Source organism: Platalea leucorodia (assembly GCF_965183815.1).
Source record: "Platalea leucorodia genome assembly, chromosome: 3".
NCBI lineage: Eukaryota > Metazoa > Chordata > Aves > Pelecaniformes > Threskiornithidae > Platalea > Platalea leucorodia.
Genome location: NC_138825.1, coordinates 6,191,266 through 6,207,442, shown reverse-complemented (window position 1 = coordinate 6,207,442; position 16,177 = coordinate 6,191,266). Strand labels below are relative to the sequence as shown.

The window sequence follows — 16,177 nt, the reverse complement described above, 5'->3', positions numbered from 1 at the left end:
TATACGATAGTGTCTGAGTGAAATACAGGCAAAACACACTAAAGATATATGTAATAACATCATGCTTACTCCCCCCAGCGTCATTCTGTTTTCAAAATCAGACGTAATTCTTACAACTGCAAATTCTTGGAAAATATTTTTGATCCTATTCCAAGACTCATGGATTGATTTTCTGAAGAATTGTATGGTAAAATGCAAAGCTCCAGTTTTGGGGAGGAAAACTAGGCAGATGCTGATTCGACTGTTTCTCCTGATAGGAAATGGCTTTGGGAACGTATGGTTCGCTGCTGTGGTGGGAGTACTGCCGTCTGTTACTTCCTGAAACGTTCAGAGAGTTCATCTATGATCTGGACTCGTTTCTTTCATAAAGACAATGAATGACAAAAACCCATCAGTGTAATACCTTCCTTGCAGCGGGTAACATTTTTTAAAAAATGTCTAAAAAATAATTTCCATCTGGCCTGGAGATCCTTACGATTACAGACACGGTGTTTTTCACCGCAGGATCAGACTACTGCTATATGCTCCATGGGGTTACATATGCTGAATCCACCTGAAACTGTATCCAAATGCGTTGTGCAGAATACAGCAACGAACCTATGCCAGATCTCGCTATAAACTCTGCATGCCTCGGGCTTTGCAAGCAGAGTTAAAGCACTGTATATAAATGGTAACTGGCCTGGGAATCCCCTGCTTAGAGAGCGGTTTTTTAATTCCCTTCCTCTCCCTCTCCCCTCCTCTCTCTCTGACATGCACACACACACATTTACTCCTTCTGTGGCTCAGTTACAGATTCAAAGTTGTGCTTTGGTTTGAAATTCTGCAGTTTAAAGGAACTGGGAGTCACCAGCTCTTCATTTTCTCTGAGGGCTCTCAATCTGGGAAGTGATTTAAATCCATATCCCAAAGGACTCTGAATAAGTTGCCCCAGAGGGCAAGCTAACCCATCTATCTTTACAACCAAGATCCCAAGGATTAGGACAGGTTTAGCAAGAGGCAAACCAAGCCAGTATTTTCTTTAGTGTAACTTCTTTGTGTCTGTCACGCAGGGAAGAACGGTTACTGGACTTGATTTACGTGAACTATGTTCCTAAAAAAGTTGTAAATGTTGCTTAGGCAGGGAACTTTGCTACACAAGCTCCTACTTAAGGAGTCACCTATTCTGGATGTGCAAACACATATTTGCATATGTGAAAATGGGCAGATGTAGATCTAATGAGATGCACAGCTATTCATTTTGCAAGGTAAATGTGGGTTTGTGCAGATGTGAAATACGTGCCTTCTTGAAAAATCTAGCCCTGTACTTTCACAATCATGATCATCATCTTGGGGAAAAAAGTAATTATGATAATAGCAAAGCAACTGTCATAAATATGATTAAAAATTAATCAACGCTCTCCATTTAAATGAGTTAAAAGCTTGAAAGTAATGAAGAAATAATTTTAACATGAAAATATGGAAACATAATAAATAAATCAATATGTACAACCTCTTCTGAAATGTTGGCTGGATTTTGCCTCTGTGTGAAATGAAATCCCAGATAAAACAAAACCCTGTGTGTGTTTGTGTGAGTCACACGTTTCATGTTTTAAGCTTGTGACTTAACTATTGGCACATAGTGTCCTGTAAATATTCTGCATGCCAAGATATGGCATACGGAATTATTTTAGAGATAACTTGGTTTCAAAGAACACATTAGCATAGGACCAGGATGCCTGGTTTTGCTAGTCTGAGGCTGGTTCAGACAGTGCGTTCTGATGTGAACGCACAAGCACGATCCTTGAGGACGAGCCTTCTGGAAGGCAGTCTTGAAGCTACAGTGCATCCATGGAGTGAGTGGCAGCTAATGGACTCTGCTTTCAAGATGCTTGCTCTCTAGTGAGATCTGAGACAGGCTAACAACCATATAAAGTAAAAGATTTTTTTTTTTTTTCCCCCTAGCTTAATGAATGCTTTTTTTCCTCATTAGATGTCTATAAATAAATGTTAAAGTGGGTGCTGTCAGACTCAGTGGTGCAAGATACAAGTATGTTATCAATTCAAGAAAATAATTCAGATCAGGCAATACTGTACAACTGGATGTTCAAGCGTTTCCCTTGGTAAGACAAGGGTTAACAGAGATTTCTTTTGAGTAACGATTATTTAGGAAGCCACAGCAGCACAGCCACATGGTAAATATAATTGCCATACCTTGTAACGTGTTGGATTTTGAAGTGAATTTTAAAGCACTGGAAGCCTCTCTTCTTTAGACACGAAAAAGCTATTTCTAGCCATCTGTTCTATATTTTGCTATTCTTAATGTGGAAGTACTTATTTTATTACCATATTGATATATGTGGATCCTCTTTGTCTATCAGCATTAGCAGTTAATCATATGTATGTTAACACTAAAATAGTTTTCTTAGATCAATAGACACTTCTCACAGACACAGTTTAGAACTCTAAGCGTATCTTTCAGTAACAACAGGTAATGTACAATACAAGTTAATCTCTAAATATTTCCTCTGCACATCACTGCTCATATGCATCTGAATTTGGGATGCTAAAGCACAAAATACTGTTAATATTGTGTCAGGCTTAAATATCCGTGTGCAAACAAGATTAACATTGTGTTCACTATGTCAATGGTACTTCCCAATGGTTGCATTTACAAGGAGGGCTCCAATGATGATGAGTTAATTTAGAAGGAAAGCACACTGAAATAATAGTTTGCTTATTATACGTCCATCCTACCTTGTGTTTGAGACACTGCATGACAGGATTTCAAAAGCTGTTTGTACAAAAATAATAATGTCAAAATTGAGTAATACAACAAGAAGCAAATTAAATGAATGAAAACTGAAGTGAGATTGAAAAATTAATGCAAGAAAAACATACATAAACCAAAACAAATTTAAATTCATAACAGTTTGTACTGAAGGCTCTTTCCACCCATAATTCTACTTTTCTACATTGCATATTTGTAGGAAAAATTTCTTCTCTTGTTTGATCAGGAAAAAAAAAAAAAATCATGCTTTGAACTTCTCGTTAAACAAATACCACCTTTATCTTGATCCAACCAGCTTTCATACATCAATGAGTGTAACAACGAAACCAGACCCAGCTGAGGTTTTGCACTCGTGCACTTTTGGGGCTAAAAGGAAGTCGTCAAAACAGCAGATATAAAAATATATGCTCCGATGGATCAAATTAGAGTGAGTTAAAAAGCTGTTAAGGACCACCCCAGTGGCGGAGGCCACCACATGCCCACACAAAAGTGATAACCAGCACGTGAATGATCTTACTCCATTTAATCATTGACGATTTAAGCTGGCTTCATCTTTGCACTGAAATGGAGTATGAGCAAGCTCAGGTAGGCTGTTACCATCTCTGAGCGGTGGAAGCTGTAACCCCAGGTGAGGGAAGTATCTAATTGCCGAAAGAGGTGACTCCTTTAATGACTCACACTTACTTCCCAGCAACCTCCCTCCCTTATACATAAGGTGTTTATCATGTTGTGGTTAAAAGCACAACTATAATCATTCCCTCCTGTCCTTATGTTTTTAAAAAATGGATCCAAAGCCCTCTGAAGCCAATGGAAAAAAAAACCACTGCTAACACCTATCTCTGGATCAAGCCCATCAGTTTTTGCCAACTAGCACAGTTCACAGGGAGTTCTCTGTCATGCTCTCTACAGTGATGCTACAGATCCGCTGTAGCCCAACTGCCGCCCCCGAGTGCCTGCCTCCTCTGCCTTTTGATTATGTGCAGATATTGCTCAGGAGCAGACTGACTGACAGATCCATTCGCGCTGGATGTTAGAGACAGCATCTACAGAAACCCTGTGAGGGAACAGAGTAGGAAGCTTTGGCTGTTGTCCAGAAGGGAGGTGGAGCGATCAGAAGACAGAGCCATGGTGGCTGGGGCTCAGTGGCAGCAGCTGCCTGCAGTCCTACATGCCATCACCCCCCTAGAAGTTAACCAGGCTGCAGCCTTTGGGGCTGTAGGACTCTCTCCTGACAGTGGAGATCCTTGATTTGCATGTACTCTTCTCTTCCCTCCCACTCTGCAAGATGGTTTTAATTCATACTATAATGTCTGCCAGAGAGTTCAAGTTCTGAACATTTAATAAACAAAGAAGTACATAACCCTTGAAAGTAACCGGTATTAAATGCACCTCTTCTCTCTCATCTTACTGAACTGCTGGGTATATTCCCCTTGTAGTTTACGTTTTTGTAAGTGCAGTACTGCAAGTCCATACAATTATTACAGCTCTGCTGGCTCAACCTTTCAGCAAGGGAACCACTCAGAACATAGCATTGCTTCTACCAAAAATAAGATTAGGATTTTCCTTTCCTTGCCAAGTAGTTTTTCAATTAAAAAAAAAAAAAAAGCTTATAAACTAGCAGAAAATAATAAGGTATTTTAATGAGGAAAGAGTGTACTAGGACAGATAAAACTCCCCATGCTACTATGCATCTCTAGAATTCAGTCCAAACTAACTCTTAGAGTTCAGAGATGCTCTGTGCACATGTTTCACCCCTAGTTTCCAATCAGCACTAGAAATGTAAGTTCCAAAATGAAGGAAACAAATTTGCTTGAGGTACTTTTTGGGAGTAATTAAAATGGATATGCTGGGCCTTTTATGACTGTCATATCTAGCTAACAAGTATCAATGCGGCTGGACAGCTGAAAAGGACAGACTCTGGCTAAGCAGTCTAGCTTTCACATGCTTATCCAAAACAAATCTGGTTCTGTATCATTATTTAAGTCACCTCACCTCTTCATTTTAACTCCCCAAGTAGGTGAGTGACCAGGAACAAGGTCATTTTCCCAAGTTCGGTAATGACTTACATTCAGAAGCATTCTACTCAGCCTGATTCTGGTTACTGTTTTCACTAACTTGCTTTTCTTTTAAGCCTCTAAAATAAGATACCTGCTCATTCTGCTTCTCCAAGACTTCTAAATGCTCAAGCTGAACTTTTTTCAACTGATCCATTTCCTTTGACTGCTTCATTGCCAGCTGTAAGCAAGAGAAAATAATGGGGGAAATGTAACACATTGTTATCAAGCAAAATAAAAACTTGCTTGAAACATACACATATATACATTGTCTTGCCCCATTTGGATGGCACAAAACATCACATGAGGCTTATTATATCGCCCAATCTTAAGAAGAGCTATTCATATAATAATATATGTATATTATACGTATTACATATATAACATATATTACATAAAAGTAGCAAATACACAACAATGAATAGTAATTTTGTTAATTTAAAATAGCTTTCTCTTATATAGATGTTAGATCTTTTACACTATAAGTATGTGGAACAAAGCAAGGACAAACATCTATTTGTTTACTAGAGCTGGATTCTCAACACAGAAAAATGAAAATGAATATCCAGAAATAGTGCCCAGTGACTTTGTCAAGGTCATAGTTACCCTTTTTCTCTCTTCCAGGAACTTTTTTGTGTTGCTGCTGTTCAGTTCTCTGACTCGCCTAAAAAAATGCAAACATTGTCCATGAAGATTCATTGGAAAAAAAGAAACCCAAGAGAGAGAATCACAAACTCACAAGGTGTATTTTGGTTTCTGATTATCTGTACCATGTGGGACTAAGGGCAAATTGTACACTCCTCTGGCAACGCACCTTTACACTTAAAGGTTTCCAAGTACGTTGACAGTATGATTGAAGACTTGAAAAAAAAAGACCAAGACTGTTTTGAATGAAATTTGCTTTTTCTGTTACTCAAGAGTGGTGGACAGAACTTAAAAATGTTTAATTCATTTGTGTATCCCTTACTGCACTCTGCTCTCAATTTATTTTGGTATATAAAAAGTGCTACATTTTCTTAACAGTGGTAATGGAAAAATCACCTGATGATTGTAAGTAAAGTTGCAGCTTACCAATGCTGTAAGGTTCTTAAAGCTGTTATTTAAGCAAAAAGATAAGTATACAATTAATATTTACATAAAATACCTAACTGCAAAGTGTCTCTTCCTAAGATTTCCATCATGAAATATATCAAAAATAGTTCCAAGAGCTGCATCAGACTAATCGCAAAGCCTGAAAACCAGAACTGCATTCAGACTGCTTTCAAATCTGGGAACAGATTTATCCCAGAGTCATTAGTGGAGGTCTTGCATTAACTAAGCATACAGTTACCAAGGGCTCCGACAACTCGTCTTCCTGATGAGCTAGGAGGCTGTAACACTCAAGGGACTTAGTTCAGTGGGAACAAGTTCAAGCCTTTTGACCAAAATAGCCCAGTGCCAAGGAGGGAATGTGAAAGAGGAAAGAATGAGCCAGATGGCAAGCCCAAAGTGAAGGGGAAACCCTGAAGGCTTATAAGACATCATCGTGTAGACTCCGCTTTTATCTATTTATTTGGAAACTTTTAGGATAAATAGAAGAAACTTAAAATAGCTGTAATGCAGATCAATCCTCCAAAAAGTCTCAGTAGCTGGTACTGGCAAGTGTCTCTCAAGTCAATCAAGGCTGTCATCCCCAAACGTGCTGTGAATAACCCACTTTCGCAAGTGCAGCAGTGCCCTTGGTTTGCTGAGCCTGGATGCTGGCCCGGTCTCCAGTGCCAGCACATAACGAGGGAGAGAGCTGCAGTTCAGTCAGGAGCGGAGAAACAGCACGTGTGTTGCTGTGGAGTACGTCTCCTGCTTCTTCACTCCTATCTTCCATCACCCTCTCTGCTGATTATCATCACTTTTAGCACTCCTTCCTTCTGTTCCACCTCTCCTCTGTGTTATCAGTAGATGAGGGAGAAAGCCTTTCACTGGCACCACCTCCTGTGTTTTTAGTGATGCTGCCTCTCCGGTTACTCTAACTCCAGCTAGAACCAAACCTCAGACTCCCTTTTCAGTATAGCCCTCATTTCATTTAAAAAGCAACAGCAAGAAAGTATAATGCACTTTAAGTACAATCATTAAAACTCTTACAGATGTGTTTCAATTTAATAGTGTGATTAGACCTACAGCAGTCATAGCTGATGAGTATAAAGTTAAGAACCTTTTTATTTCCCTTATCAGGGCATTACATTTATTAAAAGCAGAAATATGAGAAAAGCGACATTTTTCCTAAAATGGTCATCTAAAATATATTCAGCGCAATCATTAGGCATTGTTTCCATACGTAGATGTGTGGTTTTGATAGAATTAATCCATGAGTTCACCTATCAGCCTTTGAAGGCATTCTTCCCTTCTCAGGAAGGGAACTCTGATACTTACCTCTCTCTTTCAGCTTTATTTTTGATAGATTTGTCTTGGCTTATGGCTTTGCTGTTCTCCATAGATATTTTAGCCTGGTTGGCACGCATTTCCTTGCTTTCCCTGGGCAAAATCAAACAAAGTCATTAATGCCTAAGATGCGATTGTGTTGAGGTTGGTTTCCTGATATTACTCTACACTCTGGTTAATTTTGTCCTTGAAGCATTAAGGAAGAGGAAAGAACAAAACATAGGAAAATTGCCTTCCTTTGGGTAGACTTTATACAATTTGAGCAAGCATTTGGAAATCTCCATTTGTTCCAGAGAATATCATCTGAAAGATCAGTTTAAAGCATTTTTACACTTTGAAAGAGTATAAAAGACTCTCTTTTCTCCCCAGTATATGAGTTGTCCAAGTATGAGCTACTATCAGCCATTTAGAAAATACGATTTGTCTTTTAAAACTGCCTAAAAAAATTACAAATCCTGCACTCGGAACATGACTGCAATATGAATAGTAATAACACTTGCTAGCTGTGGTGTGAGCTGACAGACTTCTTTTTAAGATGTCTGCTTTGGGCCTGAAAAGAGCCTTGTGGTTTAGACCATGGTCAGACTTGGGTTGGGTTTCTCCTTCTGGCCCTGTGAACCTTGTAGCCTTTTGTGTGAAACAAAATAGCTTTAACAGGAGGGTGGAAACCACCTGCCAGGGGTAATGTCCTGAGTGGTGTGGTTTGACTCTGGAGGTGGAAAACCTCTTCAGTGTTTCAGCCAGTATAGTAGAAAAATAGAAAATAAGTAAATAAATATCCTGTTGTTTTAAAAAGAAGAAGAGATTGTGATTGTTTGTTGGGAGTAACAGCACAGATGCTGACTTTCAGAAATGGCTTATGAACTGTGAGCGAGCAGAAGGCTTTTCGTCACTCTGGGTAAGCCAGCCAAGCTCCCAAAAGGCCGTCCCTGAAGGCTAGCTCTTGCTTTCCGCCTGCTTAGCATTCCAGCACTTGCAGCTCCTGATCTTAAGCGCTTATTTAAACAGGAATTATATATGGAAATTAGGCAGCGAATAACGGATTGTAAAGTCCCCAGTAGTGCAAAAGCATCTAAAAGTTACCCGTCACAAGCCAAGGCAGTGCCTTAGGCTCTTTTTCTGGACATGATCTTCAGTAGAGCACTGAACAATTATTGTACTTATTAACCCAAAATTCTAAGTATTTTGCGTGCACAGAAGAGGAGGGGTGTGGCACACAACAGAGTGCTTAATTTAACGAAATGTTGTCACTGAATCTTTTTTAGCTTTCTTTCATCTCTAAAATATATTAATTATTAAGTTGCATGAAGAAACGTTGTTCCATGACTTATATTTTCCACAGTTTAAAAGTTTTATTAAAAAAATGCAGTGCTTTTTTTTCCTCCCCCAGTTCATAAGGTGAAACATTTCCTGAATACAGATTTAAAAGCAGCGGTATCACAGCAAAAATTAGACTGGGTTCTAAAAAATATTGTGTCAAGAGCACATTTCATTCCAACAGTCTTTTCTCCAAATAAAAGCTTTTATTTTCTATACTGAATCTGAAGTAATTTTCAAGCACACTTTCTTAAGAGCAGTACTGAAATAATTTATTTTTATTACTGTGCTCAAGGGTATGAAAAAAGTTACGCGTAGGTGTTCAAATTGATTTAGCCTATTTGCATCAGATATAATTTTAGAGTGAAAGAAGTTAAGAGGATTAGAGGACTACTGTGCATCACTGATGATTTCAAAATGAGGCTTTGGCCATGGATATGGCTGAAAAAGCCAACACATCTATATGCAACTGTTTCTCTGTTCTGCAAACTATAATCTAGCTCTGAGCTGCGCTGCTGTTGGGTCTTTCTGGGTGCGTCGGGTTTTCATCGCTTGCAAGAAATAAAAAGTATTATTAAGAGAAGAAATGAAAAATCTTATCTTCCTTTTAAAATCACCAAGCAGCACTTGTAGGGACCGCTCCTGGTTTCTGAAACAGGGCTTTGCAAAGATGAGGCCAAAGTTCTAGTGCCAGTTCACTGCTCAACCGCCTGGCATGGGGCTTTGCGTCGAGTCTCAAGTTCAGCCCGCGCTGCCCTGGCTGGCAGCGCTACGCCGCCACGAGAGAACCCCCTCCCGCTTGCGAGTTTGTGCTGGGGCTGTAGCCAGAGTTAACTGGAAGAAGTAGATACAGCAGGACGGTAAAGAAAACAAGGATTCTGAAAAACGTGGCACATGAACTGCAACATTTAACTGCTGATTTCCTACTGCATTATACTGACTGCAACTCTGAAATTTATACAAACATGTCTGTTAAAGGGATACTTAACTTTAAGCATGTAAGTCTGTCCTTGGAATTTATACATATATTTAGATGACATTGAACTGTATTAACATGTTAGTTTATGTCGCCAGTACTGTTTGAATGACTAGAAATCTCTTCTTCTATTAAAAAAAAAACCCACACATAATTTTTCTCTCTCATGTTATTTTATCTGGAGCACGTAACGCTTGCGAATAACAGCTTCACATGCCCAATTTCTGAAATGCTGCAAGCTCGCTACATCCAAGTCAGTCAAGCTAACCCAGTCTGGGGTGGCAGGGGGCACAGCACCCTGGCGTTCAATAAGCTTCAGATTTTTAGTAGCATCTTCTGTCTTCTGCTTTGTTTTTAAATGAGCTCAAAGCACAAACTGTAATTGCTTTTTTTCTGCACATGGAGAGAAAGTATCTACCCTACAGCAGATAACTACATCACTTTAGATGACTGATCTTTCCTACTCGCCCTGTGTCCTCTGTTGTGATAGCTAACTCATTACCTCAGCTCACAGAGAGGGCAGCGGCAAGAACATCATGCTGAGAGCATGGGCCACCTCCCATGCTGCTCTCGGATCCCTTTTTTCCTATGGTTACCTGAGTTATCTCTTGGCTATTGCATACACCTACACAGGTAAATGCATGGGTATTCCTACACACAATATATTCTATAAAAAAGTTTACAAGTGATTAAGTGTAAAGTCTCTTTGGGGCATTATTATTCACGTTTCAGTATTCCACATTCCAAATTCTCCTGAAATATTCATGGATTCAGAGTCTTAAATTTGTTTTAAACAGAAAAGTCCCTAGTCTGCACATTTAGAGGTTACACACAAATTCCCAACTACGCAGAAACACACTAAATTACAATGAATAAAGCAGAAAGAATTTTGAAGGTTGTTACTCTGGGACAGCTGAGAAGAAAAAGTTCTTAGTATTTATCAGGATGTAGATTTTGAAGTCTGGTTCTTAGTAGCTCTGAAAACAGAACAATACATGGACTGAACACAAATGATTTCTAATAAAGAAAGCAAGATCCATTACTGAGAATATAAGAACCGTTTACAAGAAATAATATAGGGCTGTTTAAACAATATAGAGATACAAACATTCTAAACCCAAGGACAAAAACTGTAAGAAAAAAAGCTTTGAAAAAAAATTAAACTTTGCCCTAGTGTACATATAATAGCTGCCTACAATGACAGCCTTTAGCAAAGTTAAGAGAATAAGGAAATATGTATGGAAAAGAAAACAAAAACTTACTTTCACAGGCTATGTATTAGCAAATTATCTTCTAAGCATTGTAGTGAATTTCAAATAGGACAGAAAACAGGACTCAAAAAAAAAAAAGTGATGTGATTTCTCTGGGCTGACGCAGCCATGTATGATTTAGAGATACAGTACCAAGGACTACACCTTCCTCTGGCTAGTATCTTTTGAATGATGCTTTGTATTATAATGTAACAATTTTTGGACTTCATTTTTGACTGGGTATGTATTGCAGGACAGCTTGAATACATGGGTTAACATAGAGATTAACATAAAGATGAGCTCACTAAAAGCCTTTTGCTGGGACAATTCTCTGTTGGATGGAAAGCTTGCAGGTCCCAGCATGTGTTCTCTCTGATGCAAAGATAAGCTGTTTTTTTCACTCAGGAACTTAAAAAATCATTTCAATTCCTTCTTCAAATGTGATTTATTTATTCCTTTTTCCCCATGCTTTTTATGTGAAAGATGCTGAAGACAATTACACATGAATACACATACGTATGAATATATACGTATGTATATATTCCTCTACTTACTGCCATTTTTAACCCTGTGGATGCGATGTGTATTTACTTTTATTTAATTTCAAATGGGCAGGATGGTTAATTACAAAAGCAACAAGAGAGTAGTGTCATGCAATATCTTTGAGTATTGCCAGTGATCATGACATACTGTATGAATACATCAGTCTAACGTAGCTTATCCTGCTACCTGTTGTTTTTATGATCTTACTTTTCATGGACCTTTCTTATAATCACCAATGCTATAAACACATGCGTCCGCAACTGCTAGCAGCTCCAAAGGATATCTCCATATTTGATACTTCTCCGTTTCCAGCCTCTGAATTAAAAGTTCCTGGGTAAAGCATCCGCAGTTGATGCAAACTACCACCACTTATCGCATCCACTGCCTTTAATGAAGTTCAGGTAATCTAAACCAGCTAAGAAGCCCATTCCTGCATCTGTCTAAATCTGGTACGATCACTTCTTTTACTTCTACCATGCATACAGCCCAGTACCTTTGACAGAAGTACAGGAGCGATCAACACAAGAAACTAAAACAGTATACAAAGCAGACATAAACCAACCCTTATTATCAGGTAACACTGCTGCTCACCTGTCATGTGAAAATTTTAGCTGCTGGGTTTGTTGTTCATGAGCATTAATCAGCAGTTTCTTCAGTAGTTCACACTGTTGGTTCAAGTGTAAATCACGGATTTCTTGCTCTTCGGCACTGTGCGTATTGATCATCTCAGACCACTCTTTAGTGTGCTGTGCCACAATCTCTTTGACCTGTAGGGAAGTAACAGCAGCTTTGCTAGAGGTTCTCAGCTAGGCTAGGGGATCAACTATTACTGCTGCTAAAGATGATGTAAAGACAATCATAAAAAAGATAAAGAACGCAGCTAAATTGTGAAAAATGAAGTTACACAAATGAAGTTGCTTCACAGAGGAACAAAGCCACTGAGGATGCTACAGTGTATTACAAAAACAGATGTAAAACAACCCCTACTATTAGGACTCTATTATCTAAAGTGCCCTGAATAAATTGGCTGCGTTTATGCTCTTGACTGTACTACTGTTATTATTAAAACCTTCTCTAACACTGAATTCATAATAAAACGGTTTCACATTTTTGGTTGCCAAGAAAAAATATATATTAAAAGTATTGAAATTAACAATGGAAAAAACCTAGTGAGCGGGATTTCTCCGAGGGCTTAAATACAGTCTTTGATTTAGTGGAGACACTTTTACAAACACAGTCAGTTTACAGAGAAATCCTGTCTTTAATACAATCTGAATCTGAAGATGGGCTACGTATCTTTGTTTTATATTCATTAAGTCAGCAGGGAATCTGACAAGTATTCTTCTCTTGCTTATCTCCCAAGACTCACAAGAATAATGAGATTAAAGTTTTGGAAAGTTCCCAAGAGACAATATGAAGAAGTCTAAATCACCAGAGTTGTTGTTATAAGAATATATTGCACTCAATGATTTAGAAAAGAAGCTAATAGAAAGGTATATTTTATTATCCTTTAATAATTATCTTTGGGTATTTTGACAAGCCATCATACTTTTCCATAAATGGTATACAAAATATGCCTCACAATAAACCTATTTTCAGGTAGCCATTTCAGCTGCTACTATGGTAACTAATAGCACCTGGGTCATCTTCCTTATTCCTCAAATCAAAAAATGACACAATATTGCTCAGAAAGTGAGAGACCGATGCCAGTATTTTAGGTGTGGGCCCACATGTGGGCTCTGCATAATGCAGAACAGACTCTCCTGCACACACTGATGATGGTGAAAGAAGAGGGGACCCTAAGTCCAGTCTCCGTTCTGCCCTGGAGAGGCTCCTCTGAAGGCCCTCCTACACAAAGCTCGTGTTGTGTAATAAAGCTAGACTCCTAATGAAAAAAACAACAACTGAGTAATTTTGTAATAAAGCTAGACTCCTAATGAAAAAAACAACAACTGAGTAATTTTGTAATAGATCAGGGTGACTACCACTACCTGAGAGCCAGACTTGTATTTAACTATCGTTAAATAGTGGTCCCATATCAAAACAGATAGGATTGGAGGCAGAAGCAGCTGATAGAGAGCTACCTGGAGTTTTCTGTGGCTGTCAGAAAAAAACCAAAAGCATTTTGGGGCAGGAGAGTGGTATGGCTAATATAGGCCTAATTCATCAGGGTGTTTAAGAGTGAGTGTACCTGCAGCAAAATAAGCCATGCTTATTTTTGTGCATGTGGGTAAGTGTACTACTAAACCAGAGCTCATCAAGTACGAAGTGATAAATACACTGAAGGATGTGGAGCAGTTAGTGGGAGTAGTATCTTTAATAAAACGTTCATAAGGCAGTACTGCCTTCAGAGCCAGAAAAACATGAGGATTCAGTTTTAAAATAGGTCAAAATCAATGCTTGGATGTTGGTAAGGAAAAGACACTAACTTTTCAGATGGAGCTTCTGAAAGGTCGAGGGGCAGACACTCCAGCTCACCTCTGGCATCCACCTAAAGCACTTAAGTGAGGACCAAGTTTAGTCCAAGCTCCTTGTATTGCTGATGCAACAAGGTGAGCAGTTTCAAAGCAGGATTTATCACACCTAAACACTGCCTGGAGATGCCTCTCTCATATCCACAGGGCCTCAAGCAACTAGACACTTCAGTTAGGTTGCATGCATCTCCTTTCAGTAGTGACCTCACTTGGTTTATCAACCCCCAGGGAGACCTAGAGTGGACCTCAGGGGACCTAGAAGTAAGTCATGGCTGAAGTTCTCAGGAAACCCATTCCTTATTTATTTATTTTTCAATGCAGAGTTTCCAGATGGAGTCAGCTCCACCCACAATTTGGAGGAAAAAGGTACAGGTAGATCCAAAGTCCTGAGTAACTGGGTGTAATTGGGACCACAGCAGAAGAGGGACCACGTACTCAGAAAACTTTTATGGTCACAACGATAGAAAGTATTAATATTTAAAAAAGACAAGTGCTATTACGTGACCCAGGAAGCAGGCAGAGCCAGCAGTAAACCACACCTGTGTGGCACACATCTCGGCACAGGAGCCAACACATGGTTCCTTACACAGATATGTGATTCAAATTGCCTTCCTGCAGAGAATGGTCTGATGGGGCTCTGCCCCTTTCAAATATCAATAAAATAGTAACGGGAACTGTGACAGAGCTGGCCGGGTATTCTCCTCCACCGCTTGCTGCTGTGCCACTCTTCCATATAGTCTGCCATTTAGGACTGGGTTTCAGACTAATCTGAAGTATTAGAAAGTGCAGGGGATATTACCATACGAGATCTGATCCCCAGTTACAGTAAGAGCGTTTTACATTGCCCTAAAAGGACAGGCAGGCATTCCAGTAAACAAAAAAGAGTTTGCTTTTATTTAAAGCCTCCTTATGCTGTAGAGGAAATGCAAAACAATCTTTGCATAAAAAAAGAATCGTAACTTAATAAAACTGTGAAACAAATAAGTGTATACATAGTGGAAGCCATGGCAAAAGCAAGTATTTCGTGACTTAACCGCAAAGAGCGTTTACAAAGCCCAAACAAATGCAGAGAAACAAAGACTCAGGGGCCCATGGCAAATGAATAACGTGATCATTGTTTTTAAATGGTTAACGTTATACACTACAGAGGAACACAAGGGCAGGAATCCTATACCTCAGGTACACTGATACCAAAGAATCACAGAATATCTTGAGTTGGAAGGATCATCAATTCCAACTCCCAAAGAAGAAACCTGCAAAGATACTTAAGCATGGCAGCACTTTAACTGTTTAATCTGAGAAGATAGGAAGTAAGAATCATAAAAAAAACTGCCTGTGTTCATGGACAGATGTGCTACTGATTTGAAAATCAGCATGCAGTCTAAGAAGCAGGTACAGCTCCTTGTAAAACAAGTTTTTTTCTGGGAGTGGGAGAGAAATGTGAGATTTCTTTTCTAAAATATCCTGCAAGCTGGAAGTCTCATTTCAGGTAGAGCAAGATATAACCTGATGAGAAGGATGTAAGGGATTTGCCAAACACCAGTTACAAGACTTGAAATACCCAATTTGACTCAGATTCAGACGACCTTAGAACTCAAGACCATTAAATCATCTGAAATCCAATTTTGCTGCAGATCTGTGATACACTTCAAAGTTCAGATGTAGTAAATTCAGTGTACATCCCTGCTTTTCTCCTATTTATTAGCATCATAGTTAAAATTACTATTTCATTTGCACTGGGCTGTGCTCTTGTCCTACTTTCCACTATTAAGGTAGTGTTGCTTGTCCAAAAGGATAAGAAAAATAACCATTAGCTAACTTCTCTCTTTCCTGTTCTACAGACTGTGTTTGCAATCCTGTCCTTTCATCTGTTCCTACACTGGGCCTAAGAGACTAATTAAAATCTTGATAGGGAACTTTCTTTTACACAGCATATACAGAAGATGTTTGTTTAGTCACTAAGTTCAAGCAGGAATAATCTTTGAAGTAATCTTTCCTTTTTTTCTTTTCATCCTCTGCCTGCTTGATATTGGGACCTACTTTTCTAATGCAGGGGAGTAATTTGCATCTGCTAGGTTAATTGTGTGTGAAGTACACATTGGGACATTCAGATCTAATTTAAATATTTTGTGCCAAACTTGGGCTGGATGTTTCCTCACGGCAGGAAGACTTTTGTAGATGAAAAGGTCTCTTTGGTGCCAGAAGTGTACATGCACATTGCGACACAGAGCTGCACTGGAGGACACGAGCTGTAATTAAAGCTGAATTATGGTACAATCTGATATCAGAATTAGTGGGCCAAATGCTGAGAAATGCTGAACAACTGTTAATTAATCAAACTCCCACTATATCAGTGTAATGCATTCAGCATCTCAGAATTT

At 39.0% G+C, this 16,177-nt stretch overlaps 1 protein-coding gene across 3 annotated transcripts in view; it reads right to left on the bottom strand.

The window, feature by feature from the left end:
• Positions 1-16,177, bottom strand: part of PLCB4 (phospholipase C beta 4) — a 207,317-nt gene that overhangs the window by 217 nt on the left and 190,923 nt on the right. For all 3 annotated transcript variants that reach the window (XM_082306164.1, XM_082306165.1, XM_082306163.1), the window contains 5 exons: positions 11,914-12,089; positions 7,228-7,329; positions 5,428-5,485; positions 4,916-5,002; positions 2,734-2,770 (listed from right to left, as the gene is read on the bottom strand). In XM_082306164.1, coding sequence (XP_082162290.1) covers positions 2,734-2,770; positions 4,916-5,002; positions 5,428-5,485; positions 7,228-7,329; positions 11,914-12,089 — 460 coding nt within the window. The remainder of the gene's footprint in view (positions 1-2,733; positions 2,771-4,915; positions 5,003-5,427; positions 5,486-7,227; positions 7,330-11,913; positions 12,090-16,177) is intronic.